This window comes from Marmota marmota, unplaced genomic scaffold, assembly GCF_001458135.2.
Source record: "Marmota marmota marmota unplaced genomic scaffold, marMar, whole genome shotgun sequence".
Taxonomy (NCBI): Eukaryota; Metazoa; Chordata; class Mammalia; order Rodentia; family Sciuridae; genus Marmota; species Marmota marmota.
In genome coordinates, this window is record NW_026000140.1 from 1,910,050 (window position 1) to 1,937,457 (window position 27,408).

Consider the following 27,408-nt stretch of genomic DNA (forward strand, 5'->3'; position numbering starts at 1 on the left):
AATATCAAAAGGGCTGCCTCATTATGTGTGGACAGTTTGTTGCTTTTGAACTCCATGGCTTCTGCAGAATTTCTCTAGTTGAGGTTAATTTCCCAGTTTGGGATCATTGTGGGAGGCAGAGCTGCGCCTTTTACTGTAGAAGCTGCAAATGAGCAGGTTTTTTATTTCCTAGCCATTTGTCATGTAGGGTCTCAGACCCACGAAACAAAGTTCAGGGTTCAACAGGTGGAAGAAGATGAAAATAGCAGTTGGGATAGTTGATATATCTTATTCAGAGGAAGTAGTAGTCTCCACTCTCTAGCTTCCACTTTAGCCCCCAGCCAGTTCCAATTTTTTGCCCCTTATTTGCCCCCATTTAGCCCTGAGTCTTTTCCATAGGCCCTGTTCTATATGCAGGCCAAACAAAGAAGGCACATTGCCAACAGTTTACATAAGGATGGGTACTCACAAGTTAGTGTCGATGACCTGGAATATATATCCTGAATCAAAATTTCTGATCTTCACTACACACTGACCATAACATAGTGGATTCATAGCTTTATCACACACTAAATGCATAACCTAGCTCCCTGGAAGCCTGTACGAGGGAGCCTAACTACAACCATTTGGGGCCTGTCCCCAACACTATTGCCTTGGGCCCTTGACCTTGGCTCTGTTAATGAAATGCTCCTTGCTGGGACTTTGTCTCTTGGAAGTGACAAGTGATGATTCTGGTTAAATTGACTCTGAGTATATTCACCATGAAATATGTATGACCATTACTATATGACCTTCCTTCTGCCAACAGGTGAATTCAAATTCCCTGATACTATTTACTCTACATAAAAAAGGTTTTCCTTGTTCTTTCAAAACAGAAATATAGAATAAAGTACCTTCATTTTCCATGGGCAAAAAAAGGCATATAGAAAAATTGCATGTATTTTCATATGTAAAGTAAATTAAGCTGAAAAATTGTCATGTTCTGAAACTTTGTTTCCGTAAATTGCCCTCAGGAGTTTTTAGCAAAGACAGAAAACAAAAACAAAATCTTATTCAGACCACAAAGATTTTTCTTTTCGCAAGGCAGAACTACGTGATTAATGCCACACAGCTGTGAGCAAGAAGGTGGTCTCAGGAGATGTTTTGTTTTTAAGAAGTGAAATATCCCAAAGCTGTTTTCAGTAGAAAGTTGGCTTTAATGGCACCTACTAAGCCCAAGAAGCAATCAGGGAGTGGAGTTCAGTGTGTTGGGAATTGTAAAGTGGATGATTTATATCGTGAGTCTTTTAGAGAGAAACAGCAGAGATCTAGTAAAAAGTGAGGGCTCATGAGGTTGAGGCTGCCTACCACAGCATCATTGTGAAAGACACAGGAACAGTTCTGTTCATTGCACAACAGTTCATTCTCAGTTGCATTTTTGGTTTGCATTATATTTCGATTTATTCTGATAGCAAATCATCAGGTTTATCATTTGTATGAAGACACTGTGGCTGGTTAAAGGAGTATCCTCGTGTTCCCCCTAGGAGCTTGGTGGTTTGCTTAGGTTTGGCCATCTGAGGTCATCCTTCAGGGTGGTTCCTGTGGTAGGTCTATGTGAACAATGGAAATGAACACATGTTAGGAAAACCGCTAATGGGCATTATCCTTAAAACTGCTAATCAGATGCATGTAGGGTCATATTATTTTTGTGGTTAGGACAAAAATAATCCTGTTCAGCATGATCCATATATCCAATATGCCCCACCTCATGGGTCCAGTTAAAAGAAAAGTCAGAAATTCCCAGTATCAAAGAGAAAAACGCATCACTGTTATTATGCCAAGCTACAAAACTTGTTGCACAGTGTTTTTTTTTTTTTTCTTTTTCTATAAACTAATGATGGATTTGACTTTCTGCTCTGAGAATGAATGATCATTGCCAGAGCAAAAAAGTAAACTGGTAGCAGTGAGGCTGTTTGCTATAGTTTGGATGATGAATGTCCCAAAAAGACCTGGGTGTTCAAGGCTTGGTTCCAAGGGTGGTGCTCTTGGGAGGTGATGGAAACTTAAGAGGGGGTGCCTAGTGAGCAGTCATTGGGGAGTGTACCCATCAAGGGAATTTCAGGACCCTGGCCTCTTCCTCTTTGCTTTCTGGTCATGAAATGATCAGTATGTTCTGCAGCATGCTCTTGGCCACTGTCATCTAGCACCCTAGCCCAAGGCCTGGAACAATGGGTCTGTCTGGTCATGGACTAGAACCTCTATCACTGTAAGCTGAAATAAACCTTTTTTGCTTTATAAGTTAGTTATTTTAGGTATTTTGTTACAGTGACAGTAAGCTAATCAATACAGGTTCTGATTATGGAATTGAGATAATAGATCTGTAGTTTTTATTTTAGTAAAACACTTATAGTATGAGTTTTTAAAAAAATATGATTACCTTCTTCTTTGTATTGTAACAAATATATCGCCCTCTTAATTTTTCTCTTTCAAGACAATCTAATAGAATTCTATTTGTACAGTACAAGAAATCTCATCTTTTATTGTCTTCAATGAATTTGTGCCTTGGAATGAAGATGAAATGTGAGATATAAATATGTACTTCCCTCATTTAGTACAAGTTCTTATGTTTCTCTCATAGAATGAGATATATGTGCTGGGTGTGGTTCTAAAATATTTTTTACCCAGATTAATTGTATGGTGTAAGGAAAATCATTTCTTTTTTGGCAACCTGGGGAACCCTAAAACACTAGTTACTTCCAAAGCAAAAGGGCAAAACATACGCTTGCTTTGCCTTTGTGAGACTGACACAGTTACTCTCTATCCCATGGGGCATGTAAATATGACTGCAATTCAGTTTGAGGGATTGAAGAAAGTAATTGATCATGGGGACTAGTTTATAATAACACTTTAGTTAAAAGTGAAATAGCATTAAATGGTTGATCATAAGGTATGAATTGGAGGTGTACTTAGGGATCATAATACCTTGAGAGACAAAAGAAATTGACTTATAAGAGCTGTTTAAATCTCTAACTTGAAAGGAGTGGGTCCAGGTATTCATTGAAAAAGAAATACATGCCTGACGCTGTACTACTTCTTAGAGTATTTTATTTACTGCTTCAGATAATTAAAATTCTTTTAAAATTTTTTTTTAAATTTTCATTTTTAATGGTAGATGAACAAAATACCTTTATTTAATTTATTGATTTTTATGCAGTACTGAAGATGGAACTCAGTGTCTCACACATACTAGGCAAGCACTCTACCATTGAGTTACAACTCCAGCTCCTAATTCAAATTCCTGATAGTTGAAAGTCATAATACGGTGAAGTGATCCGTTTTCTCTAGTCACTGGATTGGGATACTTTTGTTTTCACATCAGTTGGGGCAACATTGTGAACAAGATAGCAAAATAAAAATTTGACAGCATTGGAAACCCTCAGTTCAACTTAGATCTGAGATAAACCCAAAATATTATTTGCATGATTTTAAAATCTCAGATGTAATATCTTTAAAATATATAGTTGGATCTGGAGAGAATATATGTATTTTAAAATGTGCAGAATTAAGGTTACCTTCAGTTTAAGGTGTGGCATTAAGTCAAAATAAACTGTTTTGTGTTCTTAATATCTCCATCAGACATTTTTAAAGGAGTGAAAGCATAATATCTGAAAGAAGCAAGTGATAATATTTCAACAGTGTTGCTTTAATTTGAGGAAAAAATGCCTTTTTCTCCTAAGAACCCTGCTGTGTTATTTTTAAGACTTGATGAGCCCTGTCTTTAAACTGTTTTTCCTATTGAAGTGCATCAAACTCCTTTACATGATCTTTATGGTGTTATTATCTTAGATGTGACATTATGATGGATGTAGCACCAGGCTGGGGTCAATAGATCTGGAGTTGGTTTTAACTGTGTCAGAAATTGGCTGTGTGTACTTGTGTAAGCACTTTAATTTTTTTTTTAGATGCTTCATATTCCCAATTGTAAAATGAATTTGAGTAGATAATAAATAGAATAATCTAAATGATAAAGTCTTCCAAAACTGTGGTTTTTAAAGTATATGTTCAATGTTGGATTCTTTACTGTTCTATTTTTTTTAAAAAATGTACTCACCTAAGATAAGATGAACGCGTCGGCCTCCAGTATATCTTTCATTTCAGCATCAATCTGATAAGACAGAAAATATATAATTTATGAAACACTGTATTTATAGACGACTAGAACAGATAAGAAATGTACAAAACTTTGAAATCTTATTTGAGGAAATGATTCTTGACAGAATGCTATGTCAATTGTCATTTTTATTTGCCAAGCTTCACATTTATTTAACTTTATTTATAACTTTATTTAACATTCTCACCCCTCTTAAATATTTTACAATCTGCTGGGAAAATAGACAAAGAAATGAGAATTGAATTTAAGTGCTGAGTTGGGTGTGGTGTTGGCGCCCACTTGTAATCCCAGTGACTCTGGAGGCTGAGAAAGGGTGGTTGCAAATTCAAGGCCGGCCTGGGTAAATTAGTGAGTCCCTTCTCAGAATAAAATAAGGCCAACGATGCAACTCAGTGGTAGAATGCTTGCCAGCATGGGCAAGGCCCTGGCCCCATCCCCAGCACCAGAGCAGGGAAAAGCAAGCAAGCATTTAGTAAGTGCTGATTGGTGAGTGACACACCATGTGATGTGATACCAAGGAATTTTTGAGTGCTAGGGAATCCCTGGAGGAGGTAGTGTCTAGAATAAACCCTGAAGCCCAGTGAAAGCTAGGGAAATTAGGCTGCATCGTTTTATGCAACGTTGTTGAGTTAACAGCAAGTTTAATGTGTTTGGAAAACTGCCTATAGTTCAGGAGAACACCAGGGGCATAAGACACAGTGATGGGAGGAAACCAGATCCTAGATCTAGAATGTAAAAAAGAAAAAAAAAACCCAACAAACAAAAAAACCCCAAGACAAACAATGGATTTCAGTTTGGAAGTGATGGAGAGCTACTGGAGGAACATCTAGCCATTTTTTTTCTTTAAAAAGGTTATTTTGATCTCAATAGAAGATGGGATTGAGGATGAGGCACTGGTGACAGAGTGGAGAAGGAGACTAAAGGGGAGGTTGTACTCCAGGTGAAAGGTGACCTAGGGTCAGGTACTGAGAATGTTGAAGAGGATGGGTGGGAGACAGAAATGTTGAGAAATCAGAGTTGATAGGGTTTGGGATTTGGTTGGATAGGTATGAAAAAAGAAAAGGGGAAATTAAGTAACACTATGTTTTTACTTTTTGGATCACAGGTGAATAATGGTGAAATTCATAAAATTAGGAAAAACAAGAGGAAGGTTTAGAGAGATGATTTGATTATGATTATCTTAAATTTCTTGTGAGACAAGAAAACCTGGTGCTAAAGGGAAAGATCTGGGCTGGAGGTAGAGATTTGGAGATAAAATGTGCACAGATGAGAACACTCAGGAAAAGGTGTCACAGAGTTGAAGACCAAGGATAAAACACTGGGAAAATAGAAATTTAAGGAATGGGTGGAGGAAGAGGAAAATATGAAATTAGAATAAGAAAGGAAGAATCATAGAACTGAAGGATTAAAGTGATAATAGATGCCGAAGAAATTGTTTTAGGAAGGAAGGAATAGTTATAGTTGTCTACTAAAGCAGAGAAGTCTATTAAGGACTGGAAAAAGTTAGAATTACCAAGGAGACTCTTGGTGTGACCTTGTTAGTGGCAGAGTACCATCAGAGCCGGATTGCAAAGGCTGAGTAGTTAAAGGAGGCAGGAGGAATCACAGAATGTCCTGTTCTTTCATGGATCTTGTAAGGGGAGGAGAAAGACCACAAGGAGGTGTCTACAGTGTTGTGCTTATTATGTTTTTAGATAAGGAGAAGAGCAACTTTAAAACAAATTGGGCAAAAGTAGTAAAAAGGAATTGTTGAAGCAAAAGCAGAGCATATAACTAATGGATATAACCCAGGAAGGGAGGCGGATAGAATTCAGAGTGATACTACTAACCTGGTATAATTTTTTGCCATTTAAACAACAATAATTTTTCAGCCAATAGTTAATAGTCTTTTTGGTGTCAAGATTTTTCTTTTCTCACTGCTAACTTAGGGCTTAAGTCTATAACAATGATATGAAGTGAGAGTAAAGTCTCATGAAGAATAAGCTTGTGATTTTCCTAACATTACATAACCTCTATAAATCTTAACCCATCTAAAGGAGGGAAATTAAAATGGTACTTAACATTTAGAGTCATTTTAATTATTCTGTAAACATAAATTTGTAAGGCTAAATCATACTCTGCTTAACATATCATAAAATATCTACTGAGAGAGAGAAAGAGAGAGAGAGAGAGAGAGAGAGAGAGAGAGAGAACTGAAGTGGCTACATGAGGGTTTCCTGAAGTTATGAGGTAGGGAGGAGAGGAGACAGAGTATGTCACCCTTCTTGTCAGCCCAGTTTCCACTTCTCTATTTGTATTTGTCCGTGTTTCCCAGATTTTACTTATCAACTCCAGCATATGACAGTGGCCCTCTAAATACTATGGGCAGTCATAGTTGTGTGACTAGTTCTCTGTTGGGATATCTCAGAGGAAGCACAGTAATGAGTTCTCAGAAAAGTGCATAGGATGCCCTGTCAGAATAATGGCAAAGAGAGAAAAAGCATTTTAAGTCTGATTTTTGAAACTGCATGTTTTTCTGTAGGCAAAGAGTTCTCTGTGGTATAAACAAATCAACTGGTTCTGAGAGTGTCATGGTAAAGCCAAGAGATGATCTCACTGGTAGTTCTGTTTCTTGGTCATGTCAACATTAGGACAGTAGTAGGGGTGGCTTTACACATAGTGAGATGCTGCTGTGGTGTGATTCAGAAGCCCCTTTTGCCACTCTTCCAGCACCGTGCCAACTACATTTACAATGGCAAACACAGCCTGATCCCTAGATGTAAGTGGCTTGAAGTAAAAGAGCAGGTAGACATTCCTTTAAAGGAAACAAAACTGTCATGCAAATACAGTAGGGGGTCTAACAAATTATGATTCAAATAAGGGTAAGTAGGATAAAAAGTCACACTAAGTGCTGGGAGTTAAGGGCAGTGATGTTCTGACAGGTGTTACTGGAGCCCAAGTGAATTGGCCTAGCTTACCTAGCTATGAGGTCAGTTTAGAAGGACAGCCAGAAAGACCAGAGAAACACCAGAATGAATCTGAGTGCTCTAAATACTCAAATGTGTTACAAACACCTCAACAACTCCCTTGGTTACTTAAGAACAGCACTACTATAAAGTTTCCTGGTGACAAAGAAAGAAAACAAAAAGCTATAAACCTGCCATCTCATCATTGCCATTGAAACAAATGAGTTTTAGAATGGATTATGTTATAATGAAAAATAAACTGAAAATTAGTTATTTTTCCAAATATAAGAAAAATAAGGGGCTGGAGGAAACAAGGATTTTGTTCATCAAGTTCAGTTTGTCATGTGTGATGTTAAAAAGGGAAATGTGCATCTGGAAAAACTAGATAAAGGTGACAGGGGAAGGTTTAAGCACTGATATTTCTTATCATAGAATCTAGAAGATTATTTAGCACCCCCCCCAAAAAAATGGCTAAGATCCTCACAGCAAATTTTGCTGATAGAAAACAACTTTTAGGTAAGGTAATTTTATTTTTCTGGGAAAAGACAACCTAGAAAGTTGAACTTTTTTAGTGTTTATGTTCAAATCTTATGTGGTTTGAATTTTAATGAAAGATGAAGATGACATAGTTTGTCAGTGGAATTTAAAGAGTGAGCTTTTATTGTATTCTTCTCATTTTGAAATTCCAACTTTATAAATCATTACAAATAAGATTATCAAATAGTTTTGCAAGTAGGTTATAAATTTAGAAATGAGAAATCATAATCTCTAAAATTAGAAAAAAAACAACAACAACCCAATATGTAGTTTCAGTTGTCAAACTGATAAAAGACTATGTTGATCAGGCAGTAAAAAAATAAGACTTCACAAAAATATTAAGAGAATTGCACTCATAGCCCAAGACTTTAAAAGAAAAAGGAGTAATTGAAAAAAAAAGGCCATTTCAAAATATAAAAGAATGGCTATTGGGAACAGAGGAGGCATTTTCTATTTTAGAGAAAGCCAAGGTAGGTTCAGTAGAAATTATAAGATAAAATTTTCATGAAATGATATTTACCATCACTGTGTGAGATGGGCTCTGATATTTGTACTGTATTTTTCTTTCCTTTTTATAAGTGGCTACTAGGTTACAACTTACCAGTTGAAAGACACTATACTGTACTTTCATTCCTGTATTCACAAACCTTTTTGTTTCTAAAACATACAATTTCCTATATTTTGCCTTAATTTGCTTTCAAGTGGGCATCACATGGAAACAGTCATTTTTCCTAGTTCCTCACTAAGACAACAAAGTTTAAATATAGCACCAGGAAAAGCCTGTCATATGATGACATTTTACTAACAAAATACTGAATAAATCTGAGGGCTCAAGTTCTTCACATACTCTGCAGTGATAAACGAGGGCTGTGTTCTCTTACCTGTGAGCCACAGTAGAGAGGAGGTGAATTTATGGAACAGCACTTGGAGGCAAAGTCTGAAAGCTTGTCAACCACCCCTGTCAGCTCCACGGGTGTGGCGTTAGGCATTTTTGCTCTTAGTCGCTCTTCTAGTCTAAAAGACCATTTTTATTATGCAAGGTTTTATTAGATATATTTTGTAAACGTTTCTAATGCAAAATGATAGTCATTTCAAATCTTATACAATAAAAAAAGAAAAATACTTGTCTGTCTCAAGAAAATTCTATGTATGTGGAATGATTTTAAGTGAGTCAATTTGAAATTAGAAAGTGAAATCTATACCTTTTTCAAGATCATGAAACATAAAAACTGTTGCTTAATTTAAATGCCAATCTTTCCACATTTATTTGCTCATTATTTCAACACAAATGACTTCCTTTTGTATGTTCTCTGACATTTTACCTTCTCTCCAGTTGATTCAAGCTCTTAAAGAATATTTCCTTACACAACTTGACACTACCTTTATGCCTTTTCTTTTCTCTCATATTTCACCCCTCAGTTTGTCTATGTCTCAACACACTAAGCTCACTGATGTGAATCAAGCACTTTAGCACTTGTTTTTAGCTGTTTGATTAATGAAGCTTCCATCTCACTTTTAAGATGGAGATAGGACTTCATAGCTCTGGATTCTTTCAGTTTGGTCAATCTGTGGTCTTGGAGCCTCTCCACCCTCATAATGGATAGCTCAGCCTGGATTTGGAGGAGGGGACTTCAAATATCAAAACCCATCTGTCTCTGTATTCTCTGATTTCATAACCCTAGATGTCAATTCTGCTACATGTTTATCTGGAATCATGACTATGTAAACAATGATTACTCAATTACCTCCTTGCATTCCTGGAATTCGTAACTGTTTGCAGAGAAAAGTTAGAGTTATCTGTTCAACATCCAACTGCCTCTGAAATATTCTTTTAGGTTATACAATTAAATAATTTTCTGATAAATGAGAAATAACCACTTTAAACTTGAGGCTTTCATTGATTTTCATTTATTTCTTGAACTTTGCTAAAGTAGACTTCATGGGGGTCACTGATGGAGATGGCTTTTGTGATTCTTTGGGAGTTCTGTTTGTACTTATTTGAAGCCTAGGCTGATCAAAATGATTTGAAATGGGTGTGAGAAATTCACTACATAAAGCTGAGAAGGTCTTCTAAATGGAAAATTTCCCCCAAGAAATCGGTACCACTTCTTTCATTATTTAGTGCTAATGCCTATTTATTTAAAAAAAAATTCCTTTTATTCCCCTTAACTGAGAAAAAGTGCTTGAACATTATTGATAATCAGCATTTGTATTTCCAGTTTATAGGGAACATATGCTAATGATGGCAGATTGATTGCTAGGGTCGTCTTGTCAGGCAATATGTGGTGAAGTTAGATAGTACTTTTCAATAGTTCTATAGTTCCTCAATATGAACAGCAATATCTACAGAGAGCTCTGGGGCAAGAATGTGCTAATGTTGCCATTTTGACCCAAGTTCTTGCAGGTAGATTTTATAATTTATATTTTTGTGTCTATGTTTTAATTGGTCACTCAATTGATAATATGATATTTTCCTCCCAGAAAATAACACGTCTGCTTCTTATACAAATATTAGATTCTAATTCCTTTTTAAAACAATTTTACCTTTGTGTTTTGCTGTTCACTTAACACATTCTGAGTTTTCAATTTTGCTTTCAAATTGCAATATTAGAATAGTATTATTGAAACATTTGGTGAACACAGCCAGAACAAATCACTTACTTTTTCTTATACTCAGTAAATGTGTTTTCTGAATAATCTGCACACAATTCTTGTCCCTTGTCAAGGAAAAGAGATTGTTTCCTCTTCATTAGAGAGCCCTGTAAGAAAAGCAATATTCGCATGAAAAAAAATTGTCTTGAAACACTGCCCCATAAGGTCATTATACCAAAATTCTATGTCCTGTCTGTGCCAGAAATCAGCAAATATTTTCAGTGTAAAGCCAGATTGTAAATATTTTAGGCTTTGCAGGCCATTTATGGACTTATAACTACTGTGCTCTCTACAAAGCAGTCATAAACAATATGTAAACAATGAGGATGGCTGTATTCCAATGAAAATTTATGTTAAACACTGATATTTGAATTTCAATTTTTATGCATCATGAAATATTAATATTTTCTCCCAAGCAATTAAAAAATGTAGAACCATTTTTCCATTTTTAGCTTATAAGCTATACAAAGGTAGGTAGTGGGCCAAGTTTGGCCCAGGGGTTGTAGTTTGCCAACTCTTGATGTACATGGTTGATTAAGAAAACCCAGAAAATCATACCTTAGTAACAAAACAAGCAGCAGGATTTTGAGAGTCACAGCATTCACTAAGGGTTTTCAGGGTTAGTGTGAGTATTTTGCTGAGGAATACTTCTGGAATGTGAGTCCTTCTACTTAGTTCAAATGCATACCTGGTGTGAGAGAGAAAGATGATACTTTTTAAGATGTATGTGGATATGTGTGGATGTGTTCATGTTTTGAATAGGGCATTGCTATCATAAAGACAGAGTATACCTGGTTTCTGCATCTTAATTATAAAAGATTTATCCCAAACTAACTCTACAGCAACAGGTTTTGGGTTGTACAGTGTTTTATTAAAATGTGAGTTATTAATACTTGTAATAAATTCAAAGTAAGTATTCAAATACATTCATGAAAACATGTTATAATACTTTGAAACATGTAATATGTATTTATATATTATATGTAAAACATATGGAATTTTGTATAAGTAATAGAATTGACCGTATTGGTAACATTAAGGCAGTTAAGCAGCTTTTCTGTAAAAATAAAGTCTGTATAAATTCTTCCAGTATGTCTTATTCTTCCACTGCTGTCTACACACTGATGAAAACATCAGTATTTATAAGAAAATTGTAAATTAAAGTTTTGGTCCTATCTAAAATCTGTTGTCTGATATGGGGACTTTTCAAGATATTTGCAAAATAGTTTCATGCAATTAGTAGGCATGTATTCATAACATATGCAACTCATGGTATGTTTACCTTAGTTCCTTTGTTAGATAAAACAAGATAAAGGTCCACCTTTTCTTTTCTTTTTTCTTTTTTTTTTGGTACTGGGGATTGAGCTCAGGGGCACTTACCCCCCAAGCCACGTCCCCAGTACTTTTTTATATTTTATTTAGAGATAGGGTCTCGCTGAGTTGCTTAGCACCTTGCTGAATTGCTGAGGCTGGCTTTGAACTTGTGATCCTCCTGCCTCAGCCTCCTGAGCCATGGGATTATAGGCCTGTGCCACCATGTCTGCCAAGGTGCACCATTTCTTTTCATTTAATCTCGTTTTTCTTTTGTTGGTAGTGAATATCAATACTTTTAGGGAAAAACATGATTCTATATTTGTTTGTTTATTTATATTGTAATCATTCTCCAAAAGTTGGATAAACTTTAGACTTTGGATCTGTGACTTTGACTTAAATCCCATGTGATAAAATTAGCTAATAATTATATAAACATTTACACTGCCATATTTTTTGTGTATATATTTAATCATATAAAAAGTTTTCATACTTACTAATCTTTCTAGATGAATTTCTTAGTAGTAATCTGTGCAGTAGTAAGAAAGTATTACCATTCTCAAATTAAGAAGAGACTTTGATTCAGAAAGGTCTTTTGACAGTGCATGATAATCAGAAGAGGCAGAATTAGGAATGCTAACTTCCGTTTGCCACATCCAAACTCTTTTTATTAAATTCAATTGTTCTTTGTTAAAATACAGTTTTACAATTCTGAGTCATTTAAAGTCAATAAATACTTGAAGTCCATAAAAAGCATAAAAAACTGCCTGCGTTTGAATGAGTGATAGCATACCTTCCCTCAATCTGGCCACAGTGAAATTTTGTCCAGGAGAAGTTGATACAGAAAGACATTTCACATCACCTCTACTTACTGATCCATGGCTTTGGTGTTTTTTGCATCACACACATCTTTATTTGTGGGGAACTGGACATCTGGCAGTTGGGGTGGTTGGGCAGCTGGCATGAAGTAAGTGCACATAAAAATGTCCATAGGTGTTTTTTCTTGACAACAATCTTCAAACTTAGAATTCTTTGTGGATAAGTTGTCACATATTTTTACTGTGTGTTCAGGCAGCTACAAAAGGAATGGTGAGTTTGTGCATTGTTAGCTTCTTTGTTGGTCTTATGACAAATAAGGCTTAGGCTTACAAGTCCTGGCCTCATGTTCAGGAAAGTAAGTGTGATACTCTTGGAAAGTAAATTGGTACAACACATGGGAAGGCAATTTATCTATATATGTACTAAAAGATTTAAAATTGTACAACTTCATCTCTAAGAATTCATACTTAGAAAATAATTATGGATAAAGGGAAGACTTAAAATAAGGCTATATAATACAGCTCTACTTAAAATATTGGAAACAAACACAGCTTAAATACAGTAATAGAGAATTAGTTAAATTGAAATATGGTATGTCTGGGGAGATAGATGTAATACATAAAATAAATATATGTAATAGAGTCCTACATAGCCATTATATGTCATTATAGAAAACATCTAATAACAATCATGCATTTTGATGGAAAAAGACAACACATTGCATCTATTGCTGAAGAGGTTAACAAGATCTTGGAGACTGACTGTTGTGGTTTGGATGTGAAGTGTTCCCCAAAAGCTCACATATGAGATAATGCAAGAGGGTTCAAAGGAGAAATTATTGGATTGTGAGAGTCTTAACCAAATCAGTGAATTAATCCCTGGTGGGATTAACTGGGTGGTGACTAGAGGCAGGTGGGGTGTGGCTGGAGGAAGTGGTTAATTGGGGGGTGTGGCTGTAGGGTATATATTTTGTATCTGGAGCTGGAGTCTCTCTATTTCATGATCACCACATTGTGAGCTACTTTCCTTGGCCGCACTCTTCCGCCATGATGTTCTGCCTCCAAGGAATGGAGCCAGCCTTCTCTGGACTAAGACCTTTGAAACCATGAGCTCTCAAATAAACTATTCCACCCTTACAGTTGTGCTGGTTGATCCTTTAGTCACAGCAGTGAAAAAGCTGATTAAAACACTGAACTTCACATAAAGCAATTATTCCAGTTTATATATGCTCAGGACAATTATGGAACTTGAAAGTGGTGAAAAAATTTGAAATGCCCATCAAGTTATGAAAAGTGTTAATAACAACATCAATAGTCTCTAATAGTATAATGATTACAGCACTAATAGGATTTTATGTAATAATGACATTTATCTGTAACTGCTCTGTTTTATACTGTTGTGCAATTGAAATGTGGCTGTGTGACTGAAGAACTGAATTTTAAATTATGTTCAATTTACATACATTTAATTTTTGTTAAAATTAAAGTTATACAGTGTCCCTATGAAGCTAATTGTTACTGTACTGTACACTTCAGATAAAGGGTTTGGGATTGAGGTCCCATGTCCTTGCATGTTGAATTTGTCACATATTAGTTGCATGATCTCAAATTTTTGCCCCTTGTTAATCTTGTTTTCTCATCTGTAAAATAAACTGAAGAATATATTGATATCACATAGGATACATGTGAAGATCCATTAAAATAACACACATGAAAAGCAGCTTAAAAAATCTTCCAGGGAGAGCACAGCACTCCCTGCTAGGCACATGATGGAGATAATGGGGATTGCCTTACCTCTTTGGCCATGCAATCCTCAGAAGTAGACTCACAGCATTTGGAGAGGATTCTAGTAATATCTTCAGCTAGTGGCAAAACATCCTCCAGATCAGCAGTAGGCACTTTCTGGGCTAATTTGATGAGATGACTAAATAGTTGAAAATGAATCTGTTAGTTGAACACGTCCTCAGTTTTCTTGGTTTCATTATGTACATACTTCCTAGAGGAATAATGTACTTTCAACTCTTTGATTTCAACAGATGCACGGAGCACATCTGTACATGCTAGAGCCTACATATCAAAGCTGCACACTCAAAATTAAACTATCCCACATGAGTCTTTTCAGATTTTCAATGCTCAAATGAAGCTTCTCTTCTGGTCCAATCTACACAATAGAAGCATGGCTTTAAGATGCTGGATCTAAAATGGCAGTAAAGAAAGCACATCTTTTTATTCATGAAGCCAATGTTGTGTTTTTATAGCCTCTTAGTATTTACAAAAAGTTTTATAAATTTACTTAGAAATAGTAGGTAAAAGAAATAAAGAAAGACCTTTGGCCCTTTACTAAGGAGTAAATAAATGTTGATATTTGGGGTGTGCAGTGCTTAAGCATTTTATAAGGGTATGAATGGGATTATGCTATGCTCTTTTCATATTTGATTTTTTCACTTCCATATCAGGAATATCATAATAAAATAAAAAATAAAAGCTACTCCAACACCTGGAGACTAAATAAATGAATAATGGGTTGCAAAAGATATCAAGGAGGAGATTAAAAAATTCTTAGAGTTAAATGAGAACACCGATACAAAATATCGAAATCTCTGGGATACCATGGAGGCAATTCTAAGAGAAAAGTTCATTGCATGGAGTTCATTCCTTCAAAAAAGAAAAAGTCTACAAATAAATGACTTAAAATCGTATCTCAAAGCCCTAGAAAGAGAAGAACAAATCAACCCCCAAAGCAGTAGGAGACAGGAAATAATTTAAATCAGAGCTGAAATCAATGAAATTGAAACAAAAGAAACAATTGAAAAAATTGAAAAAACAAAAAGTTGGTTCTTTGAAAAACTAAATAAAATTGATAAACCATTAGCTATGCCAATGAAGAGAATGAGAGAAAACTCAAATTACTAACATCCGTGATGAAAAAAGGAAATATTACTACAGACACTAAAGAAATACAGAATATAATTATAAATTATTTTGAAAATTTGTACTCCAATAAATTAGAAAACACTGAAGGCATTGACAAATTTCTAGAGGCATATGATATGCCCAAACCAAACCAGGATAATGTACACAATTTAAAGAGATCGATTTCAAGCAAGGAAATAGAGGTCTCCTTCAAAAGCCTACCAACCAAGAAAAGCCCAGGACTGGGTGGATACAAAGCTAAGTTCTACTAGACCTTTAAAGAAGAACTAACACTAATACTTCTCAAACTATTTTATAAACTAAAAAAAAGAGGGAACACTTCCAAACACATTCTATGAGGTCAATATCACCCTGATTCCAAAGACACATCAAAGAAAGAAAACTTCAGACCAATATCTCTAATGAACATAGATGCAAAAGTTCTCAATACAATTCTGACAAATTAAATACAAGAACATTTCAAAAAGAGAGTGCATCATGATCAAGTGGGGTTCATCCCAGGAATGCAAGTTTGGTTCAACATACAGAAATCAATAAATGTAATTCATCATGTCAATAGACTCAAAGATAAAAATCATATGATCATCTCAATAGATGCTGAGGAAGCATTTGATAAAATACAGCATCCCTTTATGTTCCAAAAAGCCAGAAAAACTAGGGATAATAGGAACATACCTCAACATTGTAAAAGCTATCTATGCTAAGCCCCACGCCAACATCATTCTAAATGGAGAAAAATTGAAAGCTTTCTCTCTAAAAACTGGAACAAGACAGGGATGCCCTCTGTTACCACTTCTAATTAACATAGTTCTTAAAACTCTAGCAAGAGCAATCAGACAGCCAACAGAAATTAAAAGGATACAGACAGGGAAAGAAGAAATGAAATTATCACTATTTGCAGATGATATAATTCTATACCTAGAAGACCCAAAACATTCCACCAGAAATCTCCTAGAACTAACTAATGAATTCAGCACAATAGCTGGATATAAAATCAACACCCATAAATCAAAGGCATTTCTGTACATTGTGACAAATCTGCTGAAAGAGAAACTAGGAGACCCCCCCCCTCAAAAAACAACAACAACAAAAAACTTGGGAATAAACTTAACAAAAGATGTGAAAGACCTCTACAATGAAAACTACAACATGTTAAAGAAATTAAAGAAGATCTTAGAAGATGGAAAGATCTATCTTGTTCTTGGATAGGCAGAATTAATATTGTCAAAATGACCATACTACCAAAAGCACTATACAGATTCAATGGTATTACAATCAAAATCCCAATGACATTCCTTATAGAAATAGGAAAAGCAATCATGAAATTCATCTGGAAAAATAAGAGAACCAGAATAGCCAAAGCAATCCTTAGCAAGAAGAGTGAAGCAGGTGGTATCATTATACCAGACCTTAAACTATAGTACAGAGCAAAAGTAACAAAATCAGCATGATATTGGCACCAAAATAGACTTATAGACCAATGGTTCAGAATACAGGACAGAGTCTAATCCACATAACTACAGTTATCTTATATTAGACAAAGGTGCCAAAAACATACATTGGAGAAAAGATAGTCTCTTCAACAAATGGTGCTGGAAAGACTGGAAATCCACATGTAACAAAATGAAATTAAACCTTATCTCTCACTACACACAAAACTCAATTCAAAGTGGATCAAGGACCTAGGAATTAAGCCAGAGACCTTGCGCCTAATGGAAGAAAAAGTAGGCCCAAATCTCCATCATGTCCGATTAGGCCCCAATTTTCTTAATAAGACTCCTATAGCATAAGAATTAAAGCCAAGAATCAATAAATGGGATGGATTCAAACTGAAAAGCTTCTTCTCAGCAAAATAAATATCAGTGAGGTGAATACAGAGCCTACAGAATGGGAGCAAATCTTTACCACAAGCACATCAGATAGAGCACTAATCTCTAGAGTATATAAAGCACTCAAAAACCTTAACACTAGAAAAAGAAATAACCCAAACAATAAATGGGCCAAGGAACTGAACAGATACTTCTAAGAACAAGATATACAATCAATCAACAAACATGAAAAAAATGTTCAACATCTCTAGCAATTAGAGAAATGCAAATCAAAACTAAGATTTTATCACACTCTAGTCAGAATGGCAGCCATTAAGAACACAAACAACAATAAGTGTTGGCAAGGATGTGGGGAAAAAGGCACACTATACATTGCTGGTGGGACTGCAAATTGGTGCAGCCAATATAGAAAGCAGTATGGAGATTCCTTGGAAAACTTGGAATGGAACCATCATTTGACCCAGCTATCCCACTCCTCGGTTCATACCCAAAGGATTTAAAAACAGTATACTATAGGGACACAGCCATATTAATGTTTATAGTAGCACAATCACAATAGCTAAATTATGGAACCAACTTAGATGCCCTTCAGTAGATGAATGTATAGGGAAACTTTGGTGTATATATACACACAATGGAACATTACTCAGCATTAAAAGAGAATAAAATCATGGTATTTTCAGGTAAATGGATGGAGTTGGAGAATATAATCTTTTTTTTTTTTTTAAAGAGAGAGAGAGAGATCATTTTTTAATATTTATTTTTTAGTTTTCGGCAGACACAACATCTTTGTTTGTATGTGGTGCTGAGGATCGAACCCGGGCCGCACGCATGCCAGGCGAGCGCGCTACCGCTTGAGCCACATCCCCAGCCCCGGAGAATATAATCTTAAGTGAAGCAAGCCAATCCCAAAAAACCAAAGAACAAATGTTTGATGAGAATGCTGACTCATAATGTTGATGGTGGGGGAGCTTGGGAGGAGTGGAGGAACTTTAGATAGGGCAAAGGGGAAGGAGGGAAGGGAAAGGAGAGGGTAAGGCAGTAGGAATGATGGGGGGATGAGTTAGACATCATTACCCAAAGTACATGTATGAAGAAATGAATGGTGTGAAAATACTTTGTGTACAACCAGTGACTTGAGAAATTATGCTCTCTGTGTGTAATATGAAATGAATTGCATTCTGTCATCATGTATAACAAATTAGAATAAATAATTTAATAAAAATTATTACAGTTAAAAGCACCCATTAAATGACATTGTGTGCTTCATAATTTGATGTGCTAAGGACATACATCACTTATTTAGTATTCCTGTTAACAACATCACTTGAATTTAATCTTTAAGGAACACTGAAAGAACCTAAATTGAGAGACAGTCCATAAAACAAATGGTCTCTACTCTTAAAAATGTCATAATCATGAAAAAAAAAATGAGTAAGTAAAATCTGAGGAACTATTCTGGATTAATAGAGACTGAAAAGTAGTATTAGTGATCCTGAATTGGATTTTGAACTAAGGAGGAGAAACATATTGGATCATTGAGTCAGGTGGTAAAATCTGAGTAAAATTCATAGATGAGATAATATTATATCATATAGAAGTCAACATTCCTGATTTTGGCAATTGTGTTAGGTGGTTAAGTAAGTGTATTTCCTTATTATTAGGAAACAGGGAAATACACACCAAAACATTTAGGAGTGAAGTGGTATTATGGGGGGTTGGATGTTTAAGAAAAAAAATATTCTTCATAGACAAGGATATCATTAAGAATTCTTTTTTAGAATTGTGATGAAATGCAACATTAAATTTAGCATCCTAATCATTTTTATATTTAAGTAGTGTTAATCATATTCACATTGCATTGCACTGTATCTTTACACCTTAACCTTGCAAAACTGAAACTTTATATCCATTAAACACTGTTTCATCTCTCACTGGTCCTAGTCCCTGGCAATTACCTTTCTTTATTTTGTATGATTTTAACTACTTTATATAGTTCATATTAGTGAAATTGTATAGTATCTGTCTTTTAGTGACTGGCTTATTTCACTTAGCATTATGTTCACAATATTTATCCATGTTGTAGCATGTGATAGGACTTTTAAAAGACTATAATATTCCATTGTATGTGTTATTTAACATTTTCTTTAGCAAGTCATCTGTCAATGCACATTTTGTTTGTTTTCACCTCTTGGCTATTGTAAATAAAGCTGCAATGAATGTGGATGTGCAAATAGCATTTAGAGATCTTTCCTGGAATTCTTTTAAATTAATATATAACTTCCACCAGAATTTGTGGATCATATGGTAATTCTATTTTTAAGTTTTAAGGAATTTCCACTCCATTTTCTTTCTTGGATGTACCATTTTAAATTCCCATCAACAATGCAGGAGTATTCTGACTTCTCTGCACCCTCTCTAACATTTTCTATTTTCTGTTTTTTTGATTGTAACAATCTTAATGGGTATAGACAATATCTCATTGTGGTTTTGATTTGTAATTCTCTTATAATGAATGATGCTTAGCATCTTTTCATATACTGTTGACCATTTTTATATTTTGCTTTGGAGAATTGTTTACTCATGTTTAATTGTTTTTTGTTGGTATGGTATAGTATTTTCTTATGTATGCTGAATATTCATAATATAAGGTGTGACTTGCAAATATTTTCTCTCATTTTGTAGGTTGCCATTTCACTCTGTTCGTTATGTCCTTTGAACAGAAATTTTAAGATTTGGTATAGTCCATTTATTTATTTTTGCTTTTCTTGTCCATGTATTGGTGTCATATCCAAGGAATCATTGCCAAATCCCATACCCTGAAAATTTCCATTTTATTTTCTTCCAGGAGTTTTATAGTTTTAGTTTTTACATTTAGATCTTTAATTCATTTTTGTATTTGTATATAAGATCAGAATACAACTTCTTTCTTTTGCACATGAATATCCAGTTTTCTCAACACTATTCATTGAAGAAACCCTTTTCTTTATTGTGTAGTCTTGGGACCTTTATTGAAAATCATTTGGCCATATATGAAAGAAAAGAATATATTTTCAGGTTTTCTGTTTTGTCCCACTGGTCTATATATCTGTTTTAAGGCTAGTACCACACCATCTTGATTTTTGTTGCTTTGTAGTGGGTTTTGAAATAAGGAATTATTTTGTTGTAGTTGTTGTTGGTACCAGGGATTGAACTGAGGGGTGCTTAACCATTGAGCCACATTCATAGCCCACCTTTTCCATTTTTTTTTATTTTAATACAGGGTCTTGCTAAGTTACTGAGACTGACTTTGAACTTGGGATCTTCCTGCCACAGCATCCTGAGTTTCTGGGATTACAGGCGTGTGCCACCATGCCTAGTGAAATCAGGAAATTTTAAGTTTCCAACTTTGTTCTTTTTCAAGATTGTTTTGACTATTTGGAGTCTCTTGAGATCCCTTGAAGATTTCCTATTAATTTTAGGATGGTGCTGTGGTTTGGAACTTGAATGTCCCGCAAAGGCCCATGGGTTAAATGCTTGACCCCAGGGTTGTGGTAACTGGAGGTGGTGGAACCCTTAAGAGGTGGGGTTCAGTGGGAGATCTTTAGGTCATTGGGAATATGTTCTCCAGGGGGTAGTGGAACCCCAACCAACCATTTCTCTTTTGTCTTCTGGCTCTGAAGTGAGCAATTTACTGTGCTACATACTCCTACCATGATATGTTAGTACAGAACCAAAGTAATGGGTCCAAATGATCATGGACTGTGACCTCTAAAATTGTTGGCTAAAATAAGACTTTTCTCTTTATAAGTTAGTTATTCCAAGTATTTATTATTATAATGGGGAGTTAACTAAGTTTTTTTTTTCTATTTCTGCAAAAAACAATTTCATTATAATGTAGAGACAGATTGCTTTGAGTACTATGGGCATTTTAATAGTATTAAAACTTCCAAACCACAAATGTGGAATTTCTTTCTATTTATTGTATCTTCTTTGATTTCTTTGACAATCATTTGGTACTTTTCATAAAATAATTTTTACAATATAATTTTGACAAAGTTAATTCAAACATTTTTTATTCTAGGGACATTTATGAATTCACTAATATTTTTCTTATTAAAATATGGCAGTAATATTTTATAGCTTAATCTTTGTTTAGACTGTTACTTCTTTGGAGTAAATTCCTAGACACTGATGCATGTATAAAGTAAAGGTAAATAAAGTAATGTCTATTTGGTGATTTTATATTATATACTGGAATACTTATATACTGGAATATTCATACAAAAACCTATGGGAGAAAAATAGGATTGGTCAAAAAATTTGTAGGAAAACAAAACCTGATTCTCATATGTATGTTGATGGAGGATGTGTGTTCTACATGCCAAACTCACTATCTCAATGTAAAAGGAAAACTAAAGGAAATACTGGAGATCATTGAATATGTGCATAGTTCTCTGGTAGTCTAGTTTCTATATTTCACCAACATCTGGGAGAATTCTAACATTAGGGATAGTGCAGAAGTAATGTACTAAATGTGATGATGATACTTAATCTTTACCTGAGCCTTGATTTCTCCTTTCCATAAGCAGCATATTGTGAACAGACTCTATTTGACATACTGGTAAGAAGAGAGAACTGTCTCATATGAAGTCTCTAGAAAAAAAGTGACAAAATCTCATCAGATGATTAGGATCCATTGAAAACAGTGTGCACAAATAGCAAAAACAGAGATGTTAATTTTATGATTTTTTGATGACTAGAAAGCTGAAATCTGACAAAAGTAACAGTGATATCTCCTTTCCTGAGGTGGCATATTTATTTTCCAATTAACTGCATGTGAAGAAGACATCTGAGAACTCTTAATAAGTGCAAAACCTCAACATCTACCATTATTTAAAAGAACGTCATTACAAGAAGAAAAATAGCACATGACCATGTAATAAGCAAAACAGAACCTACCTCTTTCAAAAAGCATATAGTTGGGCTTGCGGAGGTACAGCAGGTTCCTACCATAGAGAGATAACTCTTGGTGTGACCAATTAAAAGTGGCAGAGGAGCTTGTCCATAATTACTGGAATATTCATACAAAAACCTGTGTGAGAAAAATAGGATTGGTCAAAAAATTTGTAGGAAAACAAAACCTGATTTCTCATATGTATGTTGATGGAGAAGGATGTGTGTTATATCAGATTTTAGTTTGTTTAAAAAGCACAAAGGACCTAGAGAAACAAGTATAATACTAGTCTTTTAATAAATATATATTTTTAAAAAACTAGTTGTCTGAATTCCTATGAGATCTGCTTGAAGTAAAGAGCTGTTTGTCTGTTTGTTCACTTAGTGTCTAGCCAAGTGCATCACCCATCCATACTAGGTGTTTATTAAGCCATTTATTGAATTAATTACAATGAATGTACTTAGCTGGTTTACTCAAATTTATTCTTATTCACCTCAGTTTATTATTCTGGACAACTGGTATGTATAAGCATACTTAATTGTTGAGAGAAATCATTTCAATTTTAAGGAGCACAAATCCATGGATTAAAAAGAAACTGAAGTCTTAGGCAAAATCCTTTTTGAAAATTTATAGGAATGGACAAGCAAGTTGCTATAAAATTATTACCAATTTGAATGACATTACTTTTGTGCAATATATTATTTTTCCATTTACATAAATTGCCTTTTGTAGTTTTTTTGTACATTTTTTATGACCTTCTAAAACTAATATAATCAGAGTATAATTTGGCTTCTCATGAATGTTAAGCAATGAGAGGGTCAAAGTCACATGTTTACTTTTGTAGTGCATGTGTCATGTTCCCAATGCCCTTTGTATAAATTCAGTACAAACCAGGAACCTTTCATTTTATCACTGTTGTTAAAAGCTTTTTTAAAGGGCCACATGATCAACATAATTGGTATTAGGAACATAGGACCTGGGGAGCTTTAAATAAAGAATTTGAGCATGATACTTGAAAGGGACACTGGGAGCTCTCATTCTCTCTATGACATCAGTATAAACCAACCTCAGAAATCTTCCTGCCACTTGTATTCCGTAACTGCTATTGTGAGCTGTTTCTGGAAATGTATACGAGTGAGGGGGAAATAAAGCTGTTCCTCTCATATGCTTTCTTGGAAAGTATCTAGAAAGGACATAGCAATCAAGCTGCTTCGATTGTATGGATTACCTCTAGCATAAGGGCAGCCACAATAGGGGCTGTAAAATATTGGAAAATATGTCATGTTTGGACAGGGGATCCAAAGGATTCTGCTTCAGATAATAGAACCTAGGGTTTGTGGGTGGGAGTTTGGGAGAGTTGATTTCATCTCTGTCTGGGACAGACATAAACAATAGTCAGCACTGACAAGGAGATGAGCTGTCTTGGGTGAGAGTCAAGTTTCCATCATTGGTAGTTGTCTGGGTTCCTAGAAGAGGTGTTTGCATAGAGTAGCTGGTTAGATTCAATTCATTTCAGATGTTTTTATGACCCAAAGTTCTTTTTATAATGAAAACAACTTACTGGTCAGCAAATCCCTTTGGATCTTTTCTGAATGCTTCACAGATTTCATCATTTGTTGGCTCCACATAGGTAGGAAATTCTTGTGGCTGGTGTTTCAGGGCAGCCATACAGAGCTTCCGTTCAAGCCCCTCTTTGGTACAGCATTCAGGAGTTCCTGGGTGTACTGGGAATGGAGAGTCACTTTCACAGGACTTGGCAGACAGTGCTGAGGTCTGCAAAGAGAGAAGTAAAAAAGAGAAACTTATACAATATGTGCAACCTTCAGGCTTGTAGTTCTCCATTCAGTATGATATCTTAGTCTATTATTTAAAAATTGTCATCAGTAATCAAGTGTTCATACAAAAACTCTGGAGATGATTTCAAACCATGAAAAGTTGCACAGATATAGTTTGAGGGAAGTATAGGGTCTTATTTATGTTAATAAGTGAGTCTCCTCAGAGTAGAATAAAAAGCAGAACCTTCATTAACAAATGGACATATGTTCTACTGCAGTCATTAGAATTTTATCCTTTGGCCCAGTGTTCCTCCATGGGGATTTTAACATCTATGAGGAGGAGAGGGTCATTTGGAAAAGTTCCACTGATGATTCTGGAAAAGTTCCATTGATGATTCTCCATATGTATTCTGTTGCGGTTACGCCCCTAAAAATGAAGACTTTCCCCTGCCCCCTTCCATTCCTTTATTACATGAACAGACTCTTGACACTTGACTGCTTTAGAGTTCTGTGTTGGTTTATATTTTATCTAATGGTTCTGGAGCATGCTTCTGCTTCAGAATTATTTGTAGGGTATGAAAAAGTCAGAAATGCCTGGCTTACACAACCCAGAAATTCTGATTCAGTAGGTCAAAGATAGGACTTGAAAATCTGGTTTTCTCAAAGTTTCAAGATTTGTTCTCAAGTGCAGCATGGGTTAAGAGCCTCTGGGAGCTCTGTAATTGCCTCAACATGGCCAAACTGATGCTTGAAGCACCATCAAAGCAATTGTAACAACAGAACATGTTCTTTTTAGAAATAATTTGATACTTAAAACGATAGAAAAGTGATAGACATCATAGAAAAAAGAATTAGAAATAGTTTTATGGAAAAATTACTTATGTGGGAAAATAATTTGATATTATTATAATTATTTTATATGTTGCTCATCTTTTTAAGGTAAAACTTCTAAAGACCTTTCCTATCAGTGAAGAAGAGCGATGTGATGAATGAGTTTTGTTAACCAACTCTTCATCCTCATCCATACCTACCTTATCAGCCTCTCAGAACTTAGGAATCAGGTTCTCTTTAAATCTTATATCTCCTATTAGATCATTTCCTTTTCCTTTCTATTTATTTTCTTGGCAATTTTTCTCTTTTGCCTTTTAAAAATTATTCCCTTTCAAATAAAATTAGAATGTAAACATATCAACACCCCCCCCCATTTTTCTAAATATCTTGAATAAGCAGGAGGAAGGAAGGTGTCATGCAAAAAATATATCAACCCTTGTTTTCTTAAGCTCCAGGACTATAGAGACAGGTCACAACTTTGGATGCATTAGCAAATAGATGAAATAAAATTTAAAATATGCTGTGATGTTTTGACCATGGTTGACAGTTTGATGCTTGTTTAGTTTGAGGTGATACAGAGGTGAGGTTGAAGTGACAGTTATTTACGAGCTTGGTGGTGGAAGAAAATTATTGTAGAATTCAGAGAAAGTAAATAGCCAGATGAAGCAATCTGTGAGTAAGAATATTCATTGTACAGAATCTGTTCCAATCAGATCTTTGAACACTGTTTCTGCAGGCTAATAGGTCTTAGCAGAGAGACTAATGTGTCTGTGGAGGCCTTTATCAAAATGCCTCTAAATGTAATTTGCATTGGGCCTGATTACTCTATTAGTAACTTGCTAAAACTACCCAGGTTTCACATTTTTCAATTGTTTATAGTTTGTACTCTGTCATTTCAGAAGTTTAATTTCTGCATATATACTATAGAGAAAGTTAACTTGTAACCAAGTGTATGTATGCAATTTTTGAACCCCCCTATCATTTGAGGCCATCATGAAAGTATTCTGTGGCATGTGGTACCAGTGCTTACATGATGATAAAGGTATAGGCAGGCTTTTAAGCTGCATAGCATGTACTAAAATTATTTTAAGAGATTCATGAGTTGATATTTGTAAGGTGCAAATTTATAATTATTTAAAAAACTGGCTTTAGTGTAAGATCTGAATTCATATTCTTTAACTACTTCTCACCAACAGTTATATTTAGTAAGCCCCTAAGTTACTTTAGCTCAGTTTTCTCATTTGGACCATGTAGGAATGAGTAAAATGGACTAACTCTGCTAGAATAAACCTGGGATCTAAAGATAGTAGGCTTCATATTCCACCACCATCTCCAGTCCAGGAGTAGATAAACTTGCTGTCTGAAGTTTCCCTAAGACATGGCAGAGGGACCCACCATGGCTTCCTTCCCTGGGCCACTGTAGGGAGGGCCAGCCACATAAGCTCACCCTTGTGTCGTAGCAGTCAGGGTCAGCCCCCTCTGCACAACAGTCTTCAGTCAAGGAGACAACTTCTTTCACAAGCTGGCTGACCTGTTCAAATGTGCCACTGGAAAATTTTCTGCTATATAGGACTAGTGACCTGAGGAAAATAGTAAGTCAATATATAGTTAGCATTTAATTTTCTTTTGCATTTTGATACATATTAAAATGAGGTCTGTATATTTGTTTTTTAAATGGAATATTTTATACGTTTACTTTTATATTTTGGTAATGAAAAGAATATAACATTTAATTTTTTTTAAAAGTGGTTTTTGTTCTAAGAAAATGTATCTTGTAAGCAGTAGCAATTGGACTTGGAAGTTCCATTAAGTCATCCTGATATTATATGCTTTGAGAACCCCCCCCAAAGAACCTGTTCTGTTCCTTTTTGCCTCTGTTTGCAGAGTCCTAGAAAGTGTTATAAATATATATTTTGATTTCCCTTAGAAAACTATGCTTACCTACTCACTGTAATCACGTTCATAAACTTACTGGTGACAAATTCTTAGATCACAGTAACCACAGTTCAACTGGGATCTTTGAATTTCTTCCATTTGCCTGACATCCCTGCCTACATTGGCCTAGGACTCTGCCCTTTGTCTTCTCAGAGGTCATTTCAACTCTCCTTCAGTTTTGTTCTACACCAAGCCTCCAGGGTGAACTGAATGCATACTGCACACTTACAGAGATCTGAAGTCATCTTTTCCCAGACTAGCCAGTTCCTGGCAGACTTTATCCTTTTCATAATCTCGGCCTAGGACCAGAAATAGAAAATTTGTATCTTTTCTCTTTTAATGAATTATTAAATTAAACATACATGCATGAAGTGATAATCCACATGGTTTATAGTAAAGTAGCATTTTATCAATATCCATTTGCAGTTTCATTTTTGGAACGACTTTCTAGCTGTTTTCTCAACATAGGCCACCATTTTATGGCATGCTGTTATATTTTAATAGACAGCAGGAAATAAAAGAAACTAATGTTAAGCAGATAATTCAAACGGTAAGTGTCAACTAGTGAGTCAGAATTTATTAACATGAAAATTATTCTCTCAGATTCCATCTTTATAGCAATGCCAAAATGGGACTGCTTCCTCTTCCTCTCTCTCTCTCCCCTCCCTTCTTCCCTCACTCCATTATCCCCATCCCTTCTTTCCCATTTTTATGTTGTTGTCTCAGTTTCACTGAAGGCTTCAAAGGTGCCGCAGTCTGGCTGGGCAAAATAACCG

The 27,408-nt window shown here is 35.2% G+C and overlaps 1 protein-coding gene across 4 annotated transcripts in view; it reads right to left on the bottom strand.

The window, feature by feature from the left end:
- The window catches only part of Gc (GC vitamin D binding protein), a 53,943-nt gene that overhangs the window by 12,234 nt on the left and 14,301 nt on the right, over positions 1 to 27,408 (bottom strand). Inside the window, exons 2-13 of one of the 4 annotated variants that reach the window (XM_015505264.2) lie at positions 26,862 to 26,931; positions 26,145 to 26,277; positions 23,653 to 23,864; positions 22,097 to 22,229; positions 21,696 to 21,790; positions 14,187 to 14,316; positions 12,447 to 12,649; positions 10,822 to 10,951; positions 10,273 to 10,370; positions 8,493 to 8,625; positions 4,070 to 4,123; positions 1,394 to 1,568 (exon numbers count right to left, since the gene is read on the bottom strand). In XM_015505264.2, the coding sequence (XP_015360750.1) occupies positions 4,070 to 4,123; positions 8,493 to 8,625; positions 10,273 to 10,370; positions 10,822 to 10,951; positions 12,447 to 12,649; positions 14,187 to 14,316; positions 21,696 to 21,790; positions 22,097 to 22,229; positions 23,653 to 23,864; positions 26,145 to 26,277; positions 26,862 to 26,931 (1,391 nt within the window). In that variant the 3' untranslated portion in view covers positions 1,394 to 1,568. Of the gene's footprint in view, positions 1 to 1,393; positions 1,569 to 2,380; positions 3,624 to 4,069; positions 4,124 to 8,492; positions 8,626 to 10,272; positions 10,371 to 10,821; positions 10,952 to 12,446; positions 12,650 to 14,186; positions 14,317 to 21,695; positions 21,791 to 22,096; positions 22,230 to 23,652; positions 23,865 to 26,144; positions 26,278 to 26,861; positions 26,932 to 27,408 lie in introns of those variants that run through there. The other 3 variants (XM_048785768.1, XM_015505265.2, XM_048785769.1) reach the window with 3 other exon arrangements.